This window comes from Coturnix japonica, chromosome 4 (genome assembly GCF_054131305.1).
Source record: "Coturnix japonica strain WE chromosome 4, WE-NBRP24, whole genome shotgun sequence".
NCBI lineage: Eukaryota > Metazoa > Chordata > Aves > Galliformes > Phasianidae > Coturnix > Coturnix japonica.
In genome coordinates this window covers 19,213,821-19,239,339 of record NC_140666.1, presented here as the reverse complement: position 1 = coordinate 19,239,339, position 25,519 = coordinate 19,213,821, and the positions used below count along the sequence as shown (strand labels likewise).

Sequence of the window (25,519 nt, the reverse complement as noted above, 5' to 3'; positions counted from 1 at the left end):
TTTTTTTGTGTGTCATTTTCTACCCTGCAGATTGCAATTGCTATGGGAACACTGTCATCACCCGAGGACAAGACATTCTGGCTGCAGCCTTTGTAGGCTTATTTTCAGTTAAGTCTTGTTCTTGAGCCCGGTTCACAGCATCCTGACATTTTAGTGGATCAGAATGTGAAAACTACTATAGGCATCTACCCTAGGAAGCCAAATCACTTTGATTCAGTTACTGCCCATTAAGCTAGCTGAGCATTTTGAAGCTATCTCTTCAACAGTTCCCTAACTGGTTTGATTCAGACCATGAGGGGTCTTTTACAGTTGTGTGCATTTGATCACCACGTTTAGGGGTTGTTCCTGAAGGCAGTAATAGCAGAAGGTGTTGTAAAGTGGATTGAAATTGTCAGGTGTTTACCAATCCATTTTTTTCCAATGTATTTATTTTTGGATGGAAAAAGAAACAACAGAAAACACTACAAATATTCTTCTTAACGCTTGCTGAATGAACACAAGGCCCAGTGTTTTGTAGTGTTTGGAAACATCCACTTAGGACTGAGTGTGCAGAAATATCAGCGTGCAGTGACTGCTGAATCCAAAGGGAAAAGCAGATGTACAGGTAGGTCACGGAATGCATATCTATGCTTAAGCACTGCCTTTATTAATGCCCAGTTGTCCCTGCTGAGGAGGGAATCACTCCAGTGGACAGGTCTAGGCACATTGTCCAGCCTTGTTTTCTTATTGCCTGTTTGATGTCTCTCTAGTAGGTGAAGCTCTCTATGTTTTTCTCAGATCTCAGGCCAAAGGATAATCAGTCTGAGAACCTGCTGTAGGGACACTGTCACAGTGTGGAGGAGTCAGGCCATGGAGCTCCTGGACTTGCTTCATGGCTGGGATTGTGATTTCAATGGCTGTGATGTTAGCAGACCTTGATACCAGGCAGGTGATGTACCCTGGCTGAGAGGCTTCTCACAAAATTCTGCAAGTAGAAGCATTTATATCCCCTTTTTATTTTAAGGGAAAAAAAATCTGGTGAAATTGGAAGGTATTTACGAACATATTTTTTCTTCTACAAACATTTACTCTTCTGCAACTGCTTTTTGAGAGGGATCATCTCTCAGAGCTTTGTAATTCACTCATTTATTTTGAGTATCGCAGGGCATTTTGCAAACTTTGAGCCTGAGGCAGCTCTGTAAGGTTGTCTGGGGAAGGCACATTTAAGGGATTCACCTCTCAAAGTGCAGTTATCTTGGAGTAAAGCACTACGTGTGTTTCTGTGAGGGCTGTGGGTCCAGAAGCTCCTGTGCACTCAGTGTGGTTTCTGTTAGCAATAGGATGCTATAGACATGGGGACTTGCGTGCCCAAAATTTAGAATTCTATGGCCATGTTTCCAGTCCTAAAGCATCATTTTTTTGCCGTGGATAGTCATCTGAACTGCCTTTTATCCCTTTTATTTCCCATTTAATTCCCCCAAAGGCCAGGTGTTGAACTAATGTTTGAGTTGTGATGGTTAGAGGTGGGCGAGAAGCAGCACACCTCTGGCATTTTGCACAGAGGAATGGCAAAGCTGTCCTGGAAAGATAGCTGCAGTGATTAATAGCTGGAAATTAAGTTCACAGATATCCCTCAGTGCTGCCAGGGGACAGATTTCTTGTTTCCTTTGACTCACAGGCCATGCTCTTAGCTCCAAAATGACCCTCAGTCAGGTGGAACAGTGTTAGTGGATCTTAAAACCTCCAGAAATATTGTGTACTCTAATGAAGCCTGGGACTTAACCCACTGGGAGAAAAAGGATCTGTCTTGTCTAACACCCAGACATGAATAGAGCATCCTCACTTCCTCTCCCCTCACCTGCTGAGATCTTTAAGCTTTACTCAAGTGGCAGGTAATGTTCCTGTTCTCAAGGTGGGAAGGGGAGCTGCTGGGTTCAGTTGCAATCTATCCTAGAACTAGGCAAATGGATTTGTTTCCATAGCAATAGAAGAAATTATTGGAGCCTGTGGCTGTGGCTGATGATTGATTCCCAAATAAGATATGCCAACAAAAACACTTCTTTCCCCTCTTATTACTTAACTACTATCTGCAGTGGAATTTCCAATAGCTTAAAAGCATCCTTTTGAAAAACTGCATCCCCTAATGCATTCTGACAAGGGAGGTTTTGGAATTGCTCTATGTTGGCTCGTCACTAGCTTTCAAGAGTATAATGATAGGCAAATGTGAAGAAACTCCCTCCAAATCTTGAGCGGAGGTCTTTGAGATCTTCTGTACTGCAGAGTTGCAAAAATAAAACAGCTTTGAAACATGCTTTGAGGTCCTGCAGTACGTATGTTAAAGATATGCTAAAGCTTAAAGGCAGATTTTACTAGAAAGGGGAAATTGTTTCAATGTCTGAGCAGTCCCTGGAGCAGTAAGAAGCACTTTTCTTTCTCCCAGGAGTGTTATGTCAGCTCTCTGGAGTCAGATTCCCTTTTGCTAATCCTCTCTGGCCCCACGAATCCCACACTCCTTTCCATACAGCCGTGTGGTTTGAACACATGCACTGGGTTGTGGTCCCACTTCAGCCTTGTGCTGCTACAGAAGCTGCGTCTCCCATTTCTTCTTCTAACCACCAGCCACTGGAATATTAAAGCATGGAGAAATGATACTTGATTGCTTTGGGAAATAATATTCCTGATTCTACTTTGCTGATCTGCCTTTTTTGTTTTTCAGTTTGGGTTGTTGGACCCCATGTATCTCCCATGTTCCCATTTCTTCAGCACAGCTTCTGTCTTAGCATCTGTAGACATCAGTTTGCCATGTGCCAGCAGGCATTAAAACAAGAAAATGAGCTTTCCTTTCTCATGTAGGAAATGCTGAGTTATTCTAACTGCAGGAGCCATGATACAACCTTTGTTGATTTGTCTTTCAACGTTTTCATTGCTGAGTACATTGTAAGGTCTGTGTTGATCATCACAATGGTTTACAGAGCTCACTGTCACACCTCCAGCAGGAGCTGACTGCAGGTGGTTAAGAATGTGAGCAAGAAATAGAGTACTTGAACTGCTCTGTTCTTGCTGCCTTCTTTCAGCTTCTAGTGATGTTATTTAGTCTGTATTGCCTTGATCCCTGGGTGCAAGGTAAAAAATAGCCACTTAGCTTAGCAGCCTTTGTGAATGAAAGAAAGAAAACTATATTAAAGGATGCAGAAAACTGTCTCCTCCAGCTCTCACAGAAGGATCTTTTCACCACTCTGTGCCTATTGCAGAAGCTTTGTTGCAAGATTGACTCTGGTCTCCTTTGTTAGGGCATTTGTGAAGAATCCTCACTGTGGGGCAGCCAGGCTCTAACTCCAAACCTTTCTGTCCATTGACCAGTACAGATCCTTCCGATGGTTCACAGCACTGGGATGGCTGGGCTGCTGCTGCCATTACATGAATCATAGGTGGAAAAAACAGGCTGGCAGAAAACACTGCCAGTCCCCCAAAGCCAAGCTAGGGGATCACCACCGACGTGTTCCAACATCTGTTTGTCAAGCCAGAAATATCAGTGGAGTTATGTCAGCGTTTGCTGCGATCCTTCCCAGGGTGATGTGAGCCAGGAAGAGGGAACGCAGCGCCAGAGGAAAAGGCTTGGCCAACATGTAGTTTCTGGCACGTGTATTTATATGCATGCTGAGTGCCACTCTTTGTGGCTTCCCTTCATTTTTGGGTGTATTTGTTAAGCTATGGGATTTGAGTGAGTAAGAAGCGAAGCTGCTATTTAAGCAATAAACTGAGATGATGTTTTTTGTAGAGCTGATGCCAGCTATGTTGCGTGTCCAGGAGCAGGGTTCAGCAGCACCATGAGCTCCATCCCTCACTCAGCATCTTCCTAAGAACTTTCCCTATGTGCTCCTAAGCCTCTGCTTATTCTTCTAAAAGATCTGTACTAGGTGGCTAATTCCCCCCAAGTTATGCTTCTTGACAGGTACCAGCTTCCAGATGCCTCATTATATTATTGTGTAGCCCATGCCTACTTCTGCCACTCATTTGCCCTGGATTAGGACTGTCTCAAGCTCTTGGAGCTGTTCTTTTCCACTGTTTCTCATCCTTTACTTCCTTCAGCTTTACCTCATCCTGAAATAAATAATTTAACAAGTAGAAGAGGACACCAAATGCCTAGAAGCACCTCTGAATTGCAGTTAGCAAGGTAGCTGAGGTTGGAATCCATCTTACTCAGATTTGGTAGGTAGTGAAGCCATGTGGTTCTCTACGTGCAGGACTGAGATGCTGTGACTTTTTTAACCTAGGGTTGCAAGATTATGCATCCTTTGGCTGCGCTCCTACAGACTGCAGCCAGGCCTCCTGCCTTTGGTGGAAATATACCTTAGGATTTAGAGGCTCTTCATGAAAACAACAGCGTTGTCCTAGATAATGTTTTTTTATCTAAATAGCAGGGATAACTAAATTTTGCGTGGGAAGGGGGATCTGGGAAGGCTAAGAAAAGGGGTGGGCCGTCAGCTCATGCCATCAGCTGAATTAATGTTTGGGAGTGTTTGCAGAAGGGAGAGGGAGCCTAGGGGTAATAGCAAAGGGCTTGTTTTCCATCTGAGTGCAAACTGGATAAAGGGTGGATATGCAGGGAGCAGAGGCAGATCCTCAGCTGAGACAAGGCGATGGAGGAGGCATTGCCAAGAAGCAACGCTATGAGATCAGTGCTCGGCATTCCTGATGGGTGTGTGGCTTTGCAGTAGTATTGCAGAGACAAGCCCACCAGCAGATAATAACAACCTAATTTTAGATTCACAGGCTCCCAAATAGGGTTGGGCATTTCTCTTAATGAACAGCATAGTCACTTAAGAATCCAGGTTCAGCAGAGAGTTTTGGCAAGGAACTAATGGGGGAGAGGAAAAACTTTAAAGGGTCCATTTGGGGTCTGTGGGTTTTTGTTTGTTTGTTTGGGGTGGGTTTCTTTGTTGTTGTTGTTGGTTTTGTTTGTTTTTGTTTTGTTTTTGCTCTCTTTCATTTGCTTGTTTGTTTGCAAATGTTAAAAAGCGTCTCCAAAGTTGTGCATCCAGGAGTTTCTCCTTGCTGCTTTGCTGTGGGCACTTCAAGGAGGGACTCAACTGCCAGCGGAGGCAGGAACTAACTTTTTCTCTTTTGAGAGAGTAAGGTATTCTCCCTGCTATGTTTTATGAGGAATAATGGGACATGTCTGCCAACAGAAATAGCCCCTTCATTGTACTCCTGCTTGGTGAAAATGCCATGATTCACCCAAACATCCTCAGCTTTTCTTACTTATACAGATTCCAGAAGAGCTGTTCCACCTTAATCTGTCTAGACACCTTTGCTAAAGTTTCCTCCTCTGCTTTCCTCCCAGACCAGGAAGGATGCATTTGTCTTTAACAGTCTTTCCATTTACTGATATGGAGTACACATCCACTGAATTTTTTTCTCCATCCTTGATGCTGAAGGTGCATGGCATGGGGAGAAGTTGCAACTCTGATATATGTGCCATGGTTTTTCCATATTCAAGGCTCTGTGGCTGTGACACTGCTGTGATGCTCCCTCTTCTACATGACTCCAAAACTGTTTATATGAGAACTACTAATCTGCTTTCTGCCCTTTTCATTTCTTCCAGAGGCCTGTTGTCTTCAAACAATAACTGAAGGGGAAGGGCAATTCTGAGAACCATGATGTCCCTGGCTGTCAGCAAAGGTAATTCCTTTCCCTGTCTCAAGCTATTGTGAATCTCTCCCCTGCTGTATTAGTAATACGCTCCTAATAACACCTTATCAAAGAAGCATGAAAAATTCTCACAGAAGCTACAAGTTACTCTGTTTTCACCCAAAAACATGCTTAGGCCACAGAAATCTGCAGCAAATCTCAGGATTTACTTTTTAAGTGACGGATTGTTACTGGACTTCTAGATGTCAGTAGAGAGGATGACATTTCCAAATCCATAGATAACCTGAAACAGTGAATAGAAGCATTGACAGCCTTTTAGCCTACCATGAGCACAAGACCCTGAGACCTAGCTGTCCCTTACATTATATCATGTTTGCCAAAGGCTAAGAGTATACAGACAAGCAGTGTCCTTGTCTTGGTTGATATGAATTTAGTTGTAAAGCTGTAACAACATGCTAGTGTTGCTAAACACCTGAGCTGTATTGGTCCAAGTTCTATGAGGAGAGCAGGCCTGATGTTTTCAGCACTTAGCAGTCATTTCCAAAATGGCAAAGGATGCAAGATAACTAGAAATACACAGAAAAGGAATGTTCTTATCTGGTCTTCTCCTATAATTTCCCTATGGAAAAGCTGTTTTTCCTCACAAGAAAGTACTGGATGGGGAATTTCCCAGTTAAAATGTTTTCCTTGTTACTGTCATTACTGTTATGTTTGTTGTTGTTTTGTTTGTTTGTTTGTTTGCTTTTAAATTTAATAAGATACGTCCCTGCCATTCTCTTTCAGGACACCAGAGAAAGCTGAGTTTATGTGTTTCATGGCTTCTCCCCCAGCCACTGGCTCAGTTTAACGCTCCAGACTTATCATCCTCTCCCACAAACCAAAAAAAAAGCTCTTTGCTAGAGCTGATCTGATGGGAAATGCCAGAGGAAATGCATTGCCTTGTAAATATGTGATTAGGCCACCCACTGAATCTCTTTGGTTTCCCTGGAAGAAAATAACTCATTAATGTTAAACAGTCCCCAGAAAGAGGGAGAAAAAAACTGTTTGATTCTCTGTAGAAGAGGTCACACATCAGTAGAGCTGGGGTAAATTGATCCTGAATTTTGGATGACAGCTTGTTTTCATCTTTCAAAGGAAGTAGCAAAAGACTCATAAAGTGTTTGCATCTCTGACTGATAGGGAACCCGTGCTCTCTGCTGTCTAAGATTTGCCAGCAGCTCACCTGCTGACACTGAAGTTTTGCTCCTTCTCAACAGCTCTCCTCCTCTCTCCTTCCTTTCCCTCTGCCTCTTGTAGATCGTGTGATTACACCTACGGATGAAGACCGCAGGAGGATCATTAAACAGATGAAGGTTCGCACCACCTTGAAGGGAGATAAGAGCTGGATTCACCACCAGAATTCAGACTCTGAGGATGAAAAGAAGAGCAGCCCACTGTAAGTGCTGTCACTAAGGAATGCTTTCCTGCTCCCTTTCCTTCATCAGCATCCCTTGAGAGCTCTAGCTTGTAGGAGTAACACAAGTTGAGCTAGTTTGTTGTGGGGTTCCTGTGATGCCAGGAAATGGCGCTGCCCAAGGAAGCAGTGCTCCTGTTTCATTTTGGTACAGACTGGAGAGAAGCACTGAGAAATGGGATTTGCTGGGAGCTGTGAATCCAACAGCACATGCAGATTTGAAGTCTCAGGAGAACTCAAAGTTTCTGAGGCCAGGTTTTGTTTCACTGTCTCTGGAATGATGAGCAAAAAGGCAGACCTTGATGGAAGGTTTTCAAGGGATGTAAAGCAGTCAGATCTGCATCTCCCCCTGCAGCTCATGGGACATGCAGCCATCCCTGCACCAAGGATGGCAGCAATCTGCAGCAGGATCTCTTCAGTTAGAAGTAAAATCAAGCTCCATACAGCTTTCTCTTGGAGGCTCTCTCAGAAAGCATCCTTGCCACATTTAACAAGGTCGTTCAGCAAGAACAGGAGTTAACTATGTGACTGTTTCTTCTGTACTCAGGCCTGGGCGAACTAGTGGGGGATCCACAGCCTCGGCACCTACTGCTATCCAGAATGACAGGTAATTTGAGGGACTCATCCCATTGCTGCCTTTTTATCTCATTGTGTCAGTGCATGTTTTCGCTTGTTCTTCTTACTCTAATCCACTCACTTCTATGATTGTGTTGAAAAAATGCGGTTCTTGAGGAGAGACTACATTGTTCAGTATAATGTCTCACCAACCATCACCTTGTACAGAGCATAGCTGAGGTTCTGCAAAGTCTAGATGGAGAGATGTGAGACTGGATCAACCAGTATCTTCACTGCAGGGAAACTGATGCTTGTAAGGCCATGATCCCAAAGCTTAATGGTGCACATCTACTCCTATTCTGGAGCAACATTTGTATACTCTAAGCCTGAAGGTTCGTCAGAGCAATAGAAGCTCTGTAACAGAACTGAATTTGCTTCAGCTCCAGATCATGAGGACTTTTAAGGAACACATGAGCTTATAGCACTACCCTTTTGCTGTGCCAGAGGCTTTTGATCAAAGCTCAGTGCACAGGGAACCACTAGGCAATGGGGATGAGACCGAGTACAGACTGCTGGTGCCTGTTCTGAGGACACTGCAGAAACAAGAGCTTGGGGCTATGTTTAGAATTCATCATCCTTTAGCTTGCCCATCCAGAGAGCTCCAGAGCTAAGCTAAGCCTGCAGTGAGTTTGCATTTCTGTGTCTGAAGGCAATGGGATAAACTTGAGTTTGGCAGCCACCTTATGCATGTGGTGATGTGCAGTGTAAACTTGCCTTCCCGCTGAGCTCTGACCTTATGGCTGAACCTGCTTGGAGCGGGCTGGACCAGAGACCTGCTGATCTACCTTGCAACTGTATTATCCTGAAGGCACATGGACAAGCAGGAAAAGAAAGGGGATTGCATTTGGGCAGGGATGGAAGGAGCCTGTCTGTGCCCTATTTGGTGGAACCAGGTCTTTGATGCTCATCTTGGTACCCACCTTGATCTCAGGTAGACTTCTTCAAGTCAGCTTGAACCAAGTTTCAGGGACACTTCTGTCCTGATGGAAAGGCCCAGATCCCTGCCTGTTCATAGCCCTTTACATTAGCTCCCTTGGAAATATGCTGTACTCAGCTTCTCAGGACAGACAGACAGAGCAATTAGTATGAAGCTGATGTTTTTCCTGTGATAAAGCGGCTAGAATCTGTACTTTGTTTTTCTCCATCTGTGACATCAATTTGAGGACTTCATTCTGAACCAGAAAATTGTTAGCACGACTAACTTTAATTGCCTAATTCTAAAATTTCCCTTTTCACCTCTCTTAGATCTTGTCCTGAAAGTTATTCATTTTTTAACAGAATCCTTCCAAGGTCAGTTTGGAATCTAAGCTATCACCCAAGGTCCATTTGGCTAGATTTTGGCTTGACAGCCATGCTTACGTTTCTCTTTTATACGGGTGCTGCTTTTCCAGATGTTTCTTAATTAACTGATGTCTGTTCTTTGCACAGATCTCCTGCCTCCAAGCCTCAATCCGGTTACCTCATCAGGTTGGTATACAGAGTGGTAAGCAGCACTTGGGGTGGAGGGAAAGAACTATATCAGGAGCAGCAAACAAGAAAAATACTATGATCTATTGGTCTCTTCTGCCAGTTCAGAACACTGTAATGCTCACAGATGCGTGTTCTGTGATGAAGAGATAGTCTTGGATGTTTTGTTAACAGGTAATTGGATGGTGATGTTAACAGAAAATCAGATCTCTCCAGCATGATATAATGATCACACATGGGAAGATGATCATGCTGCAGAAATTTTCCATAATCTTTATCAGGATCAGAACATCACTACTGATGGGACTTGTGCGCTTCAGCTTCCTCTGACGTGTAGCTTGTTGTATGCAGAGACCCTAATGCCCCACTTAGCTTAAACAGGTTGGCAAGTCCTGTGATGCACACACACCCAAGTGTGTGCAAAAGCCTATTTTACTGTGTTGTGTAAGGCTGTAGAGTAGGAAGATGAAACTTCTCTCAGGATGACTCTCCCAGGAAAGCATCTTATAATTTTTTGGTATCCTGAGCCAACAGAACAGGTAGATGCTATTAGGCCTAAGAGTGGCTGCATGTCTCCTGATCTTAGCTCCAAACTCTTAATCTTTATCCTAATCTTAGCTCCAAACTCTTCCCTGAAAAACAATTTTAGTATGTCTCTTTTCTCATAGGGGAGTGTTCACAAAAACCATCGATAAGACTCCTGTGCCAAATCCTCCATCTTCTAAGCCGGCACAGAAAAGGTATGTATATCTTCCAGTTCTTAATGAAAATGAACTTCTAAATACTGTATGTATTTTGAGTGACCCTTTTACTTTGGCTGGTGCTTGTGAGCTTCTTTAAATCACCATATGATGCTGAAAGACAGGGCACTTGATTTAACAGCTCTACTCAGAACGTGGAAACAAGACAAGACATCAAACTCTGTATTTTCCCCACCAAAGCATAGGATAGCAGCTGACTGTGAAACTTCTCCCTTGCTAATCCTGGGATTGAGTAGCATCATCTCACAGAAGAGTATACCCATACTAGCTTTGACAACTCAATGGCCCCGAAAAATCAAAATAGACTTCAAATCCTAATCCAAAACCGTGGAAAGAATTCTGCCCCTAGATTCAGAGGGTGGATACTAAGGATCATTCTGTTTTTCTTCATCTTGTGGAGCATGGGGAGAGGGTGAAAGAGGATGAGAGCTCAGGAGGGTCGTATTAACCATTGTGATTTGTGCCATCTGCAGCACTGCCATGAAAGGACCCAGTTCGTGCCATTCTTCTGGCTACAGGATGACAACTGAGGATTACAAGAAACTGTGAGTGTGCAAAGAAGACCAATGCCTTCTGCACATGTGCAGGCTCAGCAGCACCTGAGCCTCAGCAACAAAGCCACCCACACATGGGTGCTCAGTCAGGCATGGCTTCATCATCTGAGTGCTGCGTAGAGAGCGATCATTGGAAACTTAAGCATTTTTCAATGTTACCTCCAGGCTTTAAGGCATTCCTTGACCTGGTAGTAGTCTCTGTATGGAGCAAATTTTACTTTGGTAAAACTACTTGGTAGTAATTAAGGCAGAAACTGTAGGATGCAACCTTGGGACTAGGGTTGCCGCACTGCTGGCTTTTATGAAACCAGAGGAAAGGGGGAGACTCATGGCAGAACAGCACTCATGACATTTCATGCACAACATTTAACATCACGGACTGTGGCTGTACTCTGAAATGTAGCTGAGCATTTATCAACCTGTTGTCTTAAAACCCTCTAGTCTCAAAACCCCTCCACTAATAAAACAAAATCGTATGAGGACATGTGTACCCTAATTCAGCTGAAAAATACACGTGTCCTCCCACTCATATGCAACATTTCCAGGGCCTGAGCCTGTTTCTACATACCCTGCCCTTGGATTTAACTCAAGTGTTGTTGTTTGTTTGTTTTCTTGTACTGTGACATTCTACACAGACAATTTCCTTACTCTAGCTCTCCTCTTCCTTTCCTATTTCAGAGCTCCCTATAATGTCAAACAAAAATCATTGGACTTGGATGAGAAGGATGTGCCTTTTAGTCCAGATGAACACAAAAAGAGGTATGCCTTCCAGGTAACCACCTTTTTCTTGCAAGGGGCAGTGACAAGTGGACTAACTTCAGATTAACTGTCCTTTAATGGGAGGGTCAGGTCAATGATGATTATAGCTAAGCCATTAGGGCTGATTGCAATAAAATAATAAGCAGATATTTCTACAGAGAGCACATCAGTGCCCACAGGCGACTGCACTCCCAACAAAATATAATTAAAAGCCTGACGTGATTCAACCTGACAGCATACCCCAATTAATTTGGTAGCTGGAAATGGGTTGTGGAATCCATCAGCTCCATAGTGTCTATGTGAAACGATAGAGATGCACAAATAGCCTGGAAGTAAAGAGAGGAGTCCTCCTGCTGCTGTCTTTGAGACTGGGCCACTTGTGGGCTTGTATCTAAGTCCAGATCTAGATGGGTGTCTTGTTCTCACACCAGGAGTAGGATGAGTTTGTTCCTGTGGCAAGTCTGCATTTGTGTGTTTTGTTTCTAAAGTTGCTTTTTCTCATATGCAAGACTTTACAGTGAAACTTGGTAATCTGACCAGTGGGGATAAACTAATAAAAATCTTTTCATTTTGGAGTTTCCTCTGTCAGGTTTAGGACAAGTCTCCACTGGGTTGTTTGTCTATTGCATCTTAAGGCTGCACCCAGCAGCACCTTATGAGCAGAATGTGACCTTTTCCTTCCTTTCCAGGACAGAGGCAGCCAACAGTGTCCTGAGGCGCACTGCCAGCAGGGAACGTGCTTACGTCCTCTCAGCGGCTAAGAAAAGCAGTGGGTGAGTTTTCCTCATGGAAGTATGAGGAAAGAAGCAGGGAAGAGGCTACTGGCAATGATCTGATGAGGGTAGCAGTCTGATTTAAAGACTCACTGAAGATATTGGGTATCTCCCAAGTAAGCGGAGAAAACTTTGCTGCTCTCTTTGTGGAAGTACCAAGGTTATTTGCAAGTTTCTGCAGAACTGGGCAAGTCTTCTAGGAATCATGAGAAGACTCCCCTGCTGACAGGAATATAGTTTCATCAGGAGAAAATACTGTGATAGTCTCTAATTCTCTGGGACCCACAATTAAGACCCAGATTGTCAGTCACTTTCTAATACCAGTCTCACTGCAGGATGTACTTACAAGGTAAGGGGAGATTAGAGCAAATACAGCCCATCAGTGGAAACCACATCCAAATTGGGTTACCTTTTTGGTACAGTCTGCCTCTATGTTGTGTTTGAGTGATGCTTAGATTTACGAGATCCTGATCTTAATTTCAGCTTCACAATAATTCTTTTTGGCAGAAAACAAAACACCAAAAACTTAACAAACATGTGGGTATGTAACAGTAGCATAAATGATGTCTGGGAGCTGCTGTTCAAGGCTGTTTTGTCCTCCTCTTTCCTTGGAGGAAATAAACAGATTTCCAAGGCCTCTAATCTCTGAGGAACTGTGCTAGTGACTTTTATTTTGCAGCTTGCTTTCACTGTAGATCTTCTTCCTCCTGACCTAACTCAGTGTGATGGAACGAGGCACCCGTAGTGTGGGAGGAAGCAGGGAGGGATGTGCCAGAAGCATTTGACTGTGCTGAGAATGGGAGGAGTGCCTGGGTAGGATTTATAAGGACACTGAGGGAGTTTGAACTGGCTGCTGTTTTTTTCTGGTGCATCAAGTATTTGTGGTCTAGAGAGAGGCACTCACTGTCAGCCCTGCCTTTGCACCATATAGATCAGTGACCACTCCTGCATAAGGTGTATCTTTCCCTCCAAGTTTCTAAGCACTGCCTTTATGCTTCCCTTACAGAAGCCCAACACAAGAGTTCCCACCCTTATTTGCCAAGAGGTAGGTCACTGACCCCTGCTCTAGCAATACTGCTGGGGCTGTGTGTCTGCTATGCCAGGGTTGCTGTTAAATGCTAGGATAGGAGATACCAATGTGCTTCAAAGCAGAGGAGGGACAGTTAATGTAAAGAGGATGCTTAGGAATGAATCACACTGGATTTTGAGAGTTCACATTATTATGAACAATGAGAATATGTTTGGTTTGTGGGCAACCTGAAATGAGGAGGGATTGTATTAATTCATTCATTGCCTTTCTTCTTCCAGAGAAGTCTGGTTCCAACCAGCACTGCCAACATTCTTTAGGTGTTTAATTTCTGAAGCACTTGGTACCATAAGGAAATGATATCTAAGCCATTTTCTGGAACTTAAACGTTCAGCTGATGCTATTTGTAAAGTGACTGTGACAGTAAAAATGACACTGATTTTGGCTTCAGATCTTACTTCATTCAGCCATTTTGGATGCTCAGCAATAACAGCACAGAGCAAAAAGGACAGGAAAAATGTACCTCTGAGGGAAAAAGAAAACGTAGCTTAAGGGAAAGCTAAAGTAAACTGCCTGGATTAGCTAGTAGTGGTGAATGGGAAATTGTGATGTATGTAATTTTTTTCACATTTACCTCCCCCCTCTGTCTGGAAGAATTGAGATAGGAGAAGAAGGACAGCAGAGGAGGAATCCGACTGTGTCTGATTCATGCAAGTTTACAGCAGATGACAACAGGTATTGACCTCATTCTGGAGAAGTGTGGTGATTGATTTTTGGGTACAGTGACTTTCCATCTTTCCATTTAGCTGGAGGTTTTTCAGAAGACTTCTCATTAAGCCCTTGTTGCCTCTTTCTTGCTGAAAGAGAACAACTGAAATGGAAAGATGAGTAGCATAAGCTACAGTGCGTTGCATGATATAAAATTGCCACCAAGCCCCTCTCCCTATCACACACCACAGCAGTCGGCCTTGTCTTCACAAGGTGCTCATATGCCACAGGAATAAGCCTGAGAGCAGTTCTGGAGAGACAACGTGCAAGAAGACAGGTTTAGATGAGCTCACCTGCCCATCAAGGAGCTATCAGATAGTAATGATTTTCTTGTACTAGCAGACTTGGCTGTGTGAACTGACCCCATCACCTAGACATGAAGTACTCAATATCTCATTATTTCCAGTCCCCTGAGCCAGCTCTCTGCTTTTGTTAGACTTTAGATTTAATTATTTTACCTTGATAGCAACAGATAGGTGTGACTTGGGAGGTTTGAGAAGTTCATTATCTTTAAATTGATCTCTGCTTTCGTGGTAACAGTTAGCCTAATTTCAAGCTCCCAGCCACTAGAACAGGCTACTGTGGAGCTGTGGAGGACAGACTGAGGCATTCCTGCGGTGGTCTGAAAAACCTGGGATTAAGCTGTCTTTGATGTAAAGAAGCAGCAGTAATATTCTCTGCTAGTCCACACTGGTCAGAAGCCACTGATGTGTGGGGCTGAGACCTATGTGGAGGTGGCAGTGTTTGTCCTAGGAAGGAAAATATTCTTCTGTTTTTAAGCAGATTCATTTAATTTGGGATTAAGCTCTCTGTTTGAGCTATGAAGAGTGGCTTGAAGCCAAGCAGCAGCATTATTAGCTTCTCTGCCACTCTCTAGTCCTTGGTGGGCCCAGCAGGGACTCCAATAGATGCAGCCTTTCTTTCTTTCAGCCTGTAGTGCTTTGTTTTCAGGGTGAAGGATCTGCCTCATGAATTTTGGTGGTAATTTTGTACCATTGTGGTTTGAGGCAAAGATGAGATGCACTTACCCAACCTTGCTCACATTTATGCGCATAGAGTTAAAGCAGTTTAGTAAATGCACTGAGCTTTAACCTATAAATTTGTGTAAACTTGTGGTTTTTTTGTGGTACGAGCTCAAATACTGTGGACAGAAACAGCCCCAATTGTGCTAGACAGGAAAAGTCAGTTTTTAGACTGAGCATTTCAGCAAAATTACTATTAGTCGCATCAGTGCAACAGTGCTCAGGGACAGCTGTGTGTGAGTCCTTACACATCAGGATTTGTCCTCTAACTACCTCAGAGGCAGACATGAGAGCTGTGGGCCAGCAAGCAGGATTGTGACTAAAAGATATTCTGTTTTCAATGGTTTGTTACTTGTGGGGTTTGTTTGTTTTCATTCTGTCAGTGCCAATGGGCTAAAAAACCCCACAGTCGGGCCTTCCTGGAATGCAGCAAAGACAACAGCGGTGTCGCCCACCAGGTGAGTGTTACAGCACAGCCAGGATGCCTTGGACATCGTTTGGTGCAGTATCAGCTCGTACGTAGCTTGGAATCAAAGACTTCTGTTGTCACACCTCTAGGAGGTGAAATGAAGCCAATTTGTCAGCCTTGTACATGGAAGACTTTTAAAACTGCTTTCCTTGTTTTCTCTTGCAGCACTGAAATAGGCAGTAAGAGCCAAACATCCACAACCTTAAGGGAAACTTCAGAGAAAATTTCCACGTATGCTGAAATCAGGTAGGTCTGCTGGCTCTGAATCCTCCTAAAGCTCCACCAGTGATAGCAAGAGGCTTGCTGCCCTGGAGAGATCGATCCTATAGCATGAGAACTCTAAGAAAGCAGTGTGTTATGAAAGCATCAACAACCTGGGAGAAAACATACCCAGATGAAAGCTTGTGGGCCTCCCACAGCTTGAACATCATCTGGTTCTTTCTGACGAGAATGAGTCCAAAATGTACAGACCTTCCTATCTCCTGAACTGATTGTGCTTTTATTTCAGTCCAGTCCCCACACTGCCCTTATCGCTGTACCATGGAGTTCCTGTGCCTCACATTCTGTTCCCATATCTCCTTATCTAATTGTTTTTGCTGTTTTGCTTGCAGAAATGGTGAAAGCAGACAAACTCCTAACGGGAGCTCTTCCCTGGAAACTGTGCCACAGCATGGAGATGGGTAAGAAGTTGAGAAAGGCTGGTCTATATTGCTGAACATAAGGCATAACCCGGTTTTTTGCTTAGATATGTTATATACCTGCTAGTGGTCTCAAACAGATGGGATCTCTGCAGTCATGGTCCTGGGCTGCTCTCCAAGAGCATCATCTGTTGGCTAGGCTGAAACTTGTCAGTTTTTTTCTGTTCCTTCCTCAGTGAAGACAGAGGTAGAAATCTTCCCAGCTTTATATCCTGGTGAAAAAAAAAAAGTCTAGTGTGCTTGAGAAAAGGTAGAGTCTGGTAGAGAGTATATTGATCATTCAGCTGAGGCCCATAAATATATCCTTGTATGTCATTGCAGGGACAGCCTGACTACAATGCACTCATTGTGCTTAGGGTCATTTGGGTCACATAGCTTCTCCTAATTGTGCATCAGTCTCCTGGAGAAATTAGAGGACTCCTCATTACTTAAGCCACCTAAAATTGGAGAGAAAATAATTGGCGGGGAGGGAAACATGCACAGCCTGACAGGTCTGGGGAGTGAATGATGGGTGTAGTTGGGCACAACAAAGAGGTGCAGCTGGTGGACCTTTCAGGAAGGCCTCTCTGGCCCAGGAGCAGAAAGCATCTGTTGTAGGGCACTTTTATGCGAGCAAAGGGTTTATCAATTCCCCACTCCAGGGAGCAGCACATCTCTCTAAGTAGCCCATGAGCTGCAGTCAGGTCCACAGCACATAAAAGGTTGGTTCTCCCTGTCCTGGTGTATTGCATTAGCCCCATTCTGTGCTTGTCCAAACTAAACATTAGCAGACTGTCCTATGGTCATATAATGTAAGACGCTGGTCATATCTTACTGGCATTTTTCTTTTTCTAGTGACAAACCTCTTAAGGAAAAGTCTGAGCCATTCTCATGGGATAAACCTGGAGCAACTGCAGTTTCCACAAATGGAAGGTAAAGTTAGTGTGAAATTCCTTCATTGACTTCAGGACTGTGTAGATAATAAACTGCTCCACTTCAGCTGTCTGGAAGCTCTGAGTGGATACTTACTGATGGAAAAGCACAATTCAATCTGTGCTTTGCAGAACTGCAGTGGTTTCTCTAACATTTTATTTGAGGAGAGCTAAAATGAGAACATTGTCTTTTTACAGACAATTGTTTGATATTGTTCCAGTTCTTAGCTTAGCTTCTATTACACAGGGAAAATAGAACTTTCCTGGGTCATTTCTGCATTTTCTGGATTTATTCCCAAATGCAGACTGATTACATTTTATTTCTTTATTTATTTATTACGGTATAGAGAGCTTCACATCTGAGACAACTCCAGGCTTCCACCTATCAACTTATTTTTACAACAAGGTTCTCCTTAGAAAAGATAAAGACTAGAAACTCCCTTTTCTTCTAAAGTGTCTGGAAAAAGGTTCAGTTGCTAGGAAAAGTTGTCCTGACTCTAAGGTATTGTGAAAACTAGTTAAAGATCCCATAGTTACAGGTGCAGTTGTTGTCTCCGACTGCAGTCCATTGTCACTGCTCTGCTTGCCTTTTGCGTGCATGAGAATCATCATCTGTTCCCACCTTACTGGGAACCATCCTTGGCAGAATCCTGATCCTTCCTGTGGGCACCAGTATTTTTGGCATCCAAAGTAGCTGATACCGAGTGGAGCTCCTTTACTGGGACTCCACTCTGCTGCTGTTCACCCCCATATCCCGGTCCTCGAAGGTCTTCTCCTTCTCTGGGAAACAATCGTTTAATTTGGTCCAGAAATCAGTGCAAGTACGAAGGTACCTCTCAGACATCCGCTGAAGGTGACTGAAACAACCCAGTTCCTTCCTGTTCTGTGGCAATAAGACAGTTTATTTTACAACTTTTCTAGAGAGCCTGACCGCTCCTGGAAGGGGAGACATATAAATTAGATTCTCAAATTAACAAAGTTGCAAATGCAAAGAGCTGTGTTTCTGTCCAGCCTAACACAGTGGAATTGAAGGAGGAAAGCTGCTATCACTGTGGCATTCAGAAGAGAAGTTCAGTAAGAGCTGTTCACCCATCTGCTTTATCAGCGCTCACAGCCATGAAACAAGAAAACAGAAATGCACAATTTAGGATCAGACACCTGTAGTTCCCTATTTTGTCAGCTCCCATGAGGCAAAACAGAGGACATAAGGGCTGTTCCTTCCCTTCTGTGTGTGAAAATAGAAGTCCCTGTGTTGCAGCTGTGGCCTGCAGGACATCCCACTGATTTTGGAAGAGTCCTGGCTTGAATTTCTAGGTGACTCAATACCACTAGCATCTGTCATGTTGATGATTTTCAGAGTTACTAACTTCTTCTTGCACAGTGAATTTCCCCTAAGTTTCTGGCCATTTTACCTGTAGAAATACACTTAGGGAAGTGTAGTTCCCATCCCTGGGAAGTCTTAGGGGTTTTATTCTCTCTCCTTTTCTAAATGTATAAGAAAATAATTGCAGATTGTTACCCAGATCAAAACAGGGATGCTTTCTGAAGCTGTTTTATCTCCTTTTCAGTTATTCTGAACACACAGAAACCAACAATGGATTGTACCTACCAAGGTAAGTGTAAAGAAGATTAGCAGTGAAAATGCACATATATTTTCCTAGTTTGAAGTGGAAATGGTCTTTTCTTGATGCTACATTACCGTAAAAAATGTGTTCTAGGAGCTTGTATACACTTTAAAAAGGGAATGGAGCTGATCCACCAGCTTATCTGTGATCTTTCAGCTACTTCTTTGCACTAGCCTGAGATGGTTGGATGGTCTCTGCCCTTCAGATCTGCTGCAAGAATGTTAGGGAGCTAAGATGGAAGTAGGAAGGAAATTGTTTGAGACTAGCAAATCTCATGTTTGTTTTCACTTCTTGCTCCATTCTCCAGCCTGCTAAGCTTCAGTCTGTGACCCACCCATCTCCCTTTCTTACCAGGTCTGACTCTGGTTATAGGGACAAATCTGCAGATGCTGTAGACAAGCTGCAACAACGGTACGAGGCTTCTCCCTACACGGATGATGCAAAGTCTGAACCTGCAAGATCTGAGCCTGGTGCTGGTATTCACAGTGCTGCTGCTAGCAGCAGGTAGGTTCGGGGGGAAGAATAAATAATGTGTTCACAGTAGAGTTGGAAGCAGAGTACAAATTGTGCAAAAAAGCTAAGAGAGACACTGTTTCACATCAGCGTTTTCCTACCAAATCAGCTAAGGAGCAGATATGGCAGCATTATCATTGCTTTTAACATTGATCTCAAACACACTCACTGCTGTTGACACTGTATACACTAATCTCCCTGAGGCTGCTTTCCTCTCTTATTCTTATGAACGCTGGAGCACCTTTCCTTGGATGAAAGGTTGAAGGAGCTGGGAATGTTTAGCATGGAGAAGAATATGGGGAGACCTCATTGTGATCTTCCTGTACTTGAAAGGAGCTTACAAGCAGGACTGGCTTTTTACACAGACAGTGATAGGACAAAGGGGCATGTATTTAATCTGACCAAGGGGAGGTTTAGATTAGATGTTAGGAAAAAATTCTTTACTCAGAGGGTAGTGAGTCACTGGGACCAGCTGCCCAGAGAAGTTGTGGTTGCTCCATTTCAGGAGGCATCCAAAGCCAGGTTGGATGGGTTCCTAGGCAATCTGATCTAGTGGTTGGTAACCCTGGCACAGCAGAGAGGTTAGAATTAGATGATCCTTGAGGTTCCTTCCTATCCAAGCCATTCTGTGATTCTAATTGGTTATTTTGGAACTTGACTCTGTTTATTGGCTTACAAAAGAAATGGAAGTGAGTAAATGTTGTCTTCCAGCCCCCATGCCCCCATGTGAAGAGGATCACAAGGTTCCCTGTAGGATGGTATAAAATGCAAGACCTAGAACTGCTGCTAGTAACATAGAAGCATCTTCCCCAAAGACATCTGTGTTGTGCACAGACACACAGGTGCACAATCCTATGACAGGCCAGAAAATTGATGTATCCAGCCAGGCTGTGTGTGAATTGAGGCTGAGAGACTGTATTAGTTCCACTTACAGCTTCTATTCTTCCTTATTAGAGATAGTGAAAATATTTCTACCTGAAGGAAAAGCAGTTCTTGGAGAAAATTACTTTCTGTTTTCTGGTGTTGTGTGAAGTGTGGTATTATTTCATACAGTGAGTGCCCCTTGGTGCGCTTTAGCAGCCTTTGGCAAGCCATCAAGCTGTTGATTTTTATTTATTTATTTATTTGACAGGTCTGTTTTGCAGTCTGATGTCACTTCTTCTCCCACTGAGGGCACCCCTGCACACCTTGAGGACACAGAATATTCCTTTAAAAGGTTAGAATGGGATAAATTAATGGGTGTATGAATAACAGTGAGGATTAAGGGAAGAGAAGCAGAGAAAGAGGCTTCTTCTTACAGCTTTTGTCCCAAGAATAATAGGGACTGTGCTGAGGTCTACAGGGCATCGTGCAACAACAACAAAAGTGCTTCCATCTTCTTAGATGTGAATCAAGCACTCCAGCTTTTTTCTCCTCTTGATGCATCCATTCGTGAAGGGGTTTAGTCACAGCTTTCTCATTTGCTGAGAATGGTGGACTGCTAAGCAATGCTGAAGTGGCAGCAAGGGAGCTGAAAGGTAGCTGGAATAGGAAGAGTATGCTAAAATGCGACTAATTATGGTCCCTAGAGAGACCCTGGTGCAGGACAGTGAATGGTACAGCTTGGCAGGAGAATTGTCTTGTGAGCAGATTATACTTACCAGTGTGATTATTTGTATGCCAGTTACTAAAGAAATAACGGGCCTTTCTTTGCTTGCCAGATCTGTCCTGAACTATGAGGAGAGAAGTAGCACCCAAGAGAACAGATTCATGAACTCCACAGTCCCAGCATACAGCAAGCCTGACTGGAACGAAGCAAAGTAAGGACCTGGGGTGCTAAGCTCCTGTTTTCTAATGTTCTCTTTCACTGCTGGAAACCTTAGAGGTGCTGATTCCAAAAGAAATAAGAAGCACAAAAACAACAGAATAGTAAGGGCTGTTTGTCCAAGTAGTTACAAACTGTTCCTCTCTCTAATATCCATTGTAGTAACAAATGTCATATATAGACTCAAATCACACAGCAAATATATTTAACGCTTCCCAAGTTCTTCCCAGCAGGATGTCCGCCATGTTCTGACCCAGACCTAGTGTAGGATGTGAGTGTGCATCACCCACTTCTCCATTGCTTTCTGCACTGGGAAGCCCAGGACACAAAGCCTGATGTGAGCTGAGTGGTTGGACAGCTGGGGATGAGGTAGTTAGAACAGGCCACAGTGCACTCATAGGGGTCCATTTTCATGGACTGGTTCAGGTTTTGAGTCCTTTTGGGTTTTGCACCATGGTGCAGAGATAGTGAAGGTCTCAAAACTGATAAGAAAAAATATAAAGAACTGTTATCATTGTTACTGTGACAGCATCATATGCCATAAAACACCAGTGCATCAGCCACAGCTCTTCTCTAGAGGGGCTTCTATCCCACTAAACAAGGAAACAGAAATTCAGTGAGTTGAAAAGTGTTTTGCCAAAAGACTGATAGTGAGGGAGCCTCAGGTATTGTCAGCGCATTAATGCCTGCCCTGACATACACAGCCTTGACATGATACAGTCACCATAAATAATCTGATACCCCGTAGGTCTACTTTCATGCTGAAGATCAACATGTTTGTCTAGATATAACACAAATTGGACTAGTATTTTAAAGAGCTAATTTCAGGCTATGAAAATGTTGCTGCTTGATCCACCTGTTGGATTCCAAGCAGTTAAGCTTGCTGAAGGCAGTGCTTCATTGTACTTGTTGCATCTTAGCCTCCGCCAAAGCCTTGTGACTGTTTTTACTGTTCAGAGTGCACTGGACTAAGTAGATGTCTCTGCCTGACTGACACGAATGAGGTTTCCTTTCCTTTGTCAGGTCCTTCCAAGATTTCAAAGAGGTGGACACTCCTAGAGACAGGGAGCATGAGAGCTCACTGGCCTCACGTGACCATAAGCTAGAGGTAGCCCAAGGAGGGTAAGTGATTTTTGGAACTAACCTGAAGTATCTGTTCACATCACAGTTCTTTGTCTTACACCATTCTCAGTGTAGCTGAGACCACAGAACTTCTCTTCTGCCTTGAACCCAGGAGTAGGGACTTTATAGTGGCACATTACAGCAGGCAGTCCCACCCACGTTATTGGGAAAAGCCAGCTGAATATTGTGTGTGTGTAAAGCCCAAGAGCTAATTCCTGCACTGACAGCACGTGTCATCAACCCATGGATGTGACACCTTTGGTGCTACAGTGGCAGACAGTAGCTTTTGCTGACCATAAATGTCAGCAAGTACTGTCCAACGGTTATGAATGCTGCTAAATCATGCATGAGGGTATCAAGGTATTAGAAGAATTTATCAGTCTGCCAGGAATTCTAACCCAAGTGCTTTCTCCTGTACCTAATGTTTTTCTTCTGTGACAGCCTGAGCTGAAAGGCCGTTAGCTGAGCTCCTTTATGTTAGAATGGGATCCATATGCATGATCTCCACAAGATTTGACCTCAGGGCAGTTTAGAATCATATTGGCCAAGTAAACATTGTCTCCCGCTCCATGCCTTATGCCTCCTGTCTAGAAAATGGATGTCTGTCCACCTCAAGCTTCTTTCTTCTGTACTGTTTTAAACACAGCTTTTTATTTTAGGTTTTCTGACTCAAACCACCATGCTGAGAAGGGGCAAGAACCTCCTGATGTCCACCCAGAGCCTCCCAAGTCAAACAAACACGCTGACCATGACCTGAGTATGGCAATGTAAGGAACTGCTCACCATCCATCCCTCCTTTTCCTGTAGGGTTAGAGTTATCTCCTTGTGTGTCTTCTCCCACTTACACATCTTGATAAAAATCTTATTTCAGGCTCCCTTTCAGTAAGCAATCTATTTCCAAATCAACTTGTAAACCAGGCTGCTCTTCTCCCCCAGGTCGAAGGACAGCACAAGTGGTGGCATAGACAATAATACAGGAGTATCATCCTATGTGCAGAGTGAAGAATTTGCTTCAAGAAGGCAAGAGAAATGATAGAATTCTTTGTCTTTTTATGACAAATGTGGGGAGGAGGGACTGAGGATGCTGCATTTGAGATCAGGAGTCACCAATGTGGACCTGCTTCATGAGTACATGGAAATGTACAGTGAGTGGTGGGACAACAGAGTGTGGAGGAGGAAGCTCAGGAAGGGCCAGTGGAGGAAAAAAAAGGCAAGGAGAGAGCAATGACTCTACAGCCTTTCTGTCCTGTTGGGTCCTTCCAGCAAATGGAGCTATTGTGGATGTTCCACAGATACTCCAAATTGTAGTTCTTCATCAGGTAGGGAGAAAGAAGGGTCTCGGTCCTCACTGATGTGAGCAGAAGTTAGTCTAGGGTCCCTAAATCAATGTAGGTGTGCAAATTCAGGGTTGTTCTGCAGTGGATGCAGGAAAGATATTGCATATGCTTCTGAAATTGTATCCCAGTGAGACAGCTCATGCTTTTAGCAGTCTCAAATTCGGCTCAGAGATACTGGATAAGCCATAATGCTCATAGGTGTATGAATTAACTGTTACATTTGGATAACTGATGTTCATCTCAAGCTACATTTTTCTTTCCCTTCAGCCTTATTTCTGAAGAAATGTGTGTTTTCCTTCCTTTTCTTTCCATTCTAACTTTGAATTATTTGTCATCTTTCCATGCAGTAACAGAATGCTTTTCTAGAGGGAGGAGATTCACCAGAGGTTGCACCTACATCCTGCAATAATTATGTGCTCAGTGGCACCTTTGCAAACTGTAGTGGTCTTCTTTGGTGCTCAGAGATATGATTTAGCAGAGGGTTGTTAGAGTTAGAGTACTATGGTTAGGCTGAGGTTGGACTCAATGATCTTTGAGGTCTCTTCCAACCTGAATAATTCTATGCTTCTTTCTTAGCAGATCCAGCTCCCTTCCTAGAGAAGGCAGCACCACTGCTCCAAAGACCCAAAGTGGAAATGAATCCAACACATGCTGGGAAAGGTATGCAGCTAGGAAATCAAGCCTGTCTTCACTGCTGCCTTGCACATGCTATGTTCTCCTAACATAGCATAAGAGGCATAACAAATACTTATTTTTTGGCTTAGTGAAAATGGAGGAAGCAGAATTTGGAAACCAACACAATCATGCTGATACTGTGTTTATTCATAGTGGACAGCTCAAGCACTTTAAATGCTGACAGGCTTTTTTTCTCCCTGAGAAGGACCAGCTCTGGTTATGAAGAACCCCCTCCCACCATGTATAGTCATTATGAGAGCCCAGGAGCCTGGAGACACAATGAGCCTAGCCCAATGGCAGCCAGGTACAGTGGGAATCAACCGCTTTCAAATCCTCATCGTTTTCAATTTCCATCACAAATGGTATAGCCCTGGCTGAAGTCCCAAACCCATGTAAATTCCTCCTCCAGTGTACACTAATCCAATGATACTTACAAAGGGAATATTAAGTCTAGGATTTCACCCAAATATGCTTGTTAAGTTTTAATTTTGGGCTTCAATTTAGCTTAGAGCACTGCTGAACCTTGCATCCATTCATTGTGCTAGGAATTCAGCTCATTTAGGGAGGGGAAATAGTACAGTGCTCTGCCACTCTCCTAGCCTTAAGAGCCTTTCCATATTACCAGCAGAGAGGCATTAGTACTCATGAGCTGGTCATAGCAAATAAATGCTTTATGGTCAAAATGACCTTAATTCTTTAGCAGGTCTAACTTCAGCTCAAAAGAGAGTGGTCTCGGTGCGTATGAGACTCAGCATCCCATGCCACTGTACATGGACCGCCAGCCTTTTAACACCAGTGTATCAGCACCCAGCCATAGGATACCATCCTATGCAGACAGCCAAGGATTCAACACCAGAAGGTAAGGGTTTGGTGCAGGGATGTGGAGACAGTGAAAGCTGCTGGCACAGAAATAATGGACAGGAATTCTGATTCAGATTGTATGATTATTTTATCAAGAAGTAAGAACAGGATATTGTTCCCTGAGAGACCAACAGTATGGCCATCTCCCACAGCATATGCAACAGAGCTCATTTTTTGGACCTGAAAGGCTGGAGATAAGACCTGGACAATAAGTGCTCTGTAATACTGGAGAGTTCTTGTCAGGTTGTGTTCAGACCACCTACATACTGCCTGGACACCTGGCAGATTCAGTTTAGAGACCACATCTGTTTTTCCCTTGTAACTGCACAGACTCATGAATGTTCTGGTTTCTCATGATGCACAATGACACAAGTGCATGTCAAGCTGTACACTTCATAACTACCATATAAATTTGTGTGATCTGAATGTGGCCTTTCACCTTCCATCATTTTTCAGAGAGTTGGTGTAAGAAAGTTTGTTTGCATTTGGAGGCATTTGTGGACTAGGACTAGAACAACTGGGATAGACCTTTGTTGCACTTAATAGCCTGTCATCACCCCCTGGCACTTTGTGATGCTAACACGTCTTTCTGCAGTGTAGTAAACTCTCACTTCCTTCCTGCCCTGGGGTTTATATCACAGACTGAGTGCACCTTGCCCAGAGCAGGATTTTTT

The 25,519-nt window shown here is 43.6% G+C and overlaps 1 protein-coding gene across 33 annotated transcripts in view; it reads left to right on the top strand.

The window, feature by feature from the left end:
• The window catches only part of ZNF185 (zinc finger protein 185 with LIM domain), a 39,522-nt gene that overhangs the window by 5,846 nt on the left and 8,157 nt on the right, over positions 1-25,519 (top strand). For 13 of the 33 annotated variants that reach the window (XM_085544718.1, XM_015860597.2, XM_085544713.1 and 10 more), the window contains exons 2-25: positions 5,585-5,661; positions 6,928-7,066; positions 7,632-7,691; positions 9,128-9,166; positions 9,835-9,906; positions 10,401-10,472; positions 11,160-11,240; positions 11,930-12,013; positions 13,020-13,058; positions 13,695-13,775; positions 15,214-15,288; positions 15,465-15,545; positions 15,911-15,979; positions 16,832-16,909; positions 18,477-18,521; positions 18,888-19,037; positions 20,179-20,262; positions 20,747-20,845; positions 21,874-21,972; positions 22,632-22,739; positions 22,909-22,992; positions 23,886-23,969; positions 24,190-24,288; positions 24,685-24,843. In XM_085544718.1, coding sequence (XP_085400844.1) covers positions 5,637-5,661; positions 6,928-7,066; positions 7,632-7,691; positions 9,128-9,166; positions 9,835-9,906; positions 10,401-10,472; positions 11,160-11,240; positions 11,930-12,013; positions 13,020-13,058; positions 13,695-13,775; positions 15,214-15,288; positions 15,465-15,545; positions 15,911-15,979; positions 16,832-16,909; positions 18,477-18,521; positions 18,888-19,037; positions 20,179-20,262; positions 20,747-20,845; positions 21,874-21,972; positions 22,632-22,739; positions 22,909-22,992; positions 23,886-23,969; positions 24,190-24,288; positions 24,685-24,843 — 2,006 coding nt within the window. In that variant the 5' untranslated portion in view covers positions 5,585-5,636. The remainder of the gene's footprint in view (positions 1-5,584; positions 5,662-6,927; positions 7,067-7,631; positions 7,692-9,127; positions 9,167-9,834; positions 9,907-10,400; positions 10,473-11,159; positions 11,241-11,929; positions 12,014-13,019; positions 13,059-13,694; positions 13,776-15,213; positions 15,289-15,464; positions 15,546-15,910; positions 15,980-16,831; positions 16,910-18,476; positions 18,522-18,887; positions 19,038-20,178; positions 20,263-20,746; positions 20,846-21,873; positions 21,973-22,631; positions 22,740-22,908; positions 22,993-23,885; positions 23,970-24,189; positions 24,289-24,684; positions 24,844-25,519) is intronic. The other 20 variants (XM_085544719.1, XM_085544717.1, XM_085544716.1 and 17 more) reach the window with 9 other exon arrangements.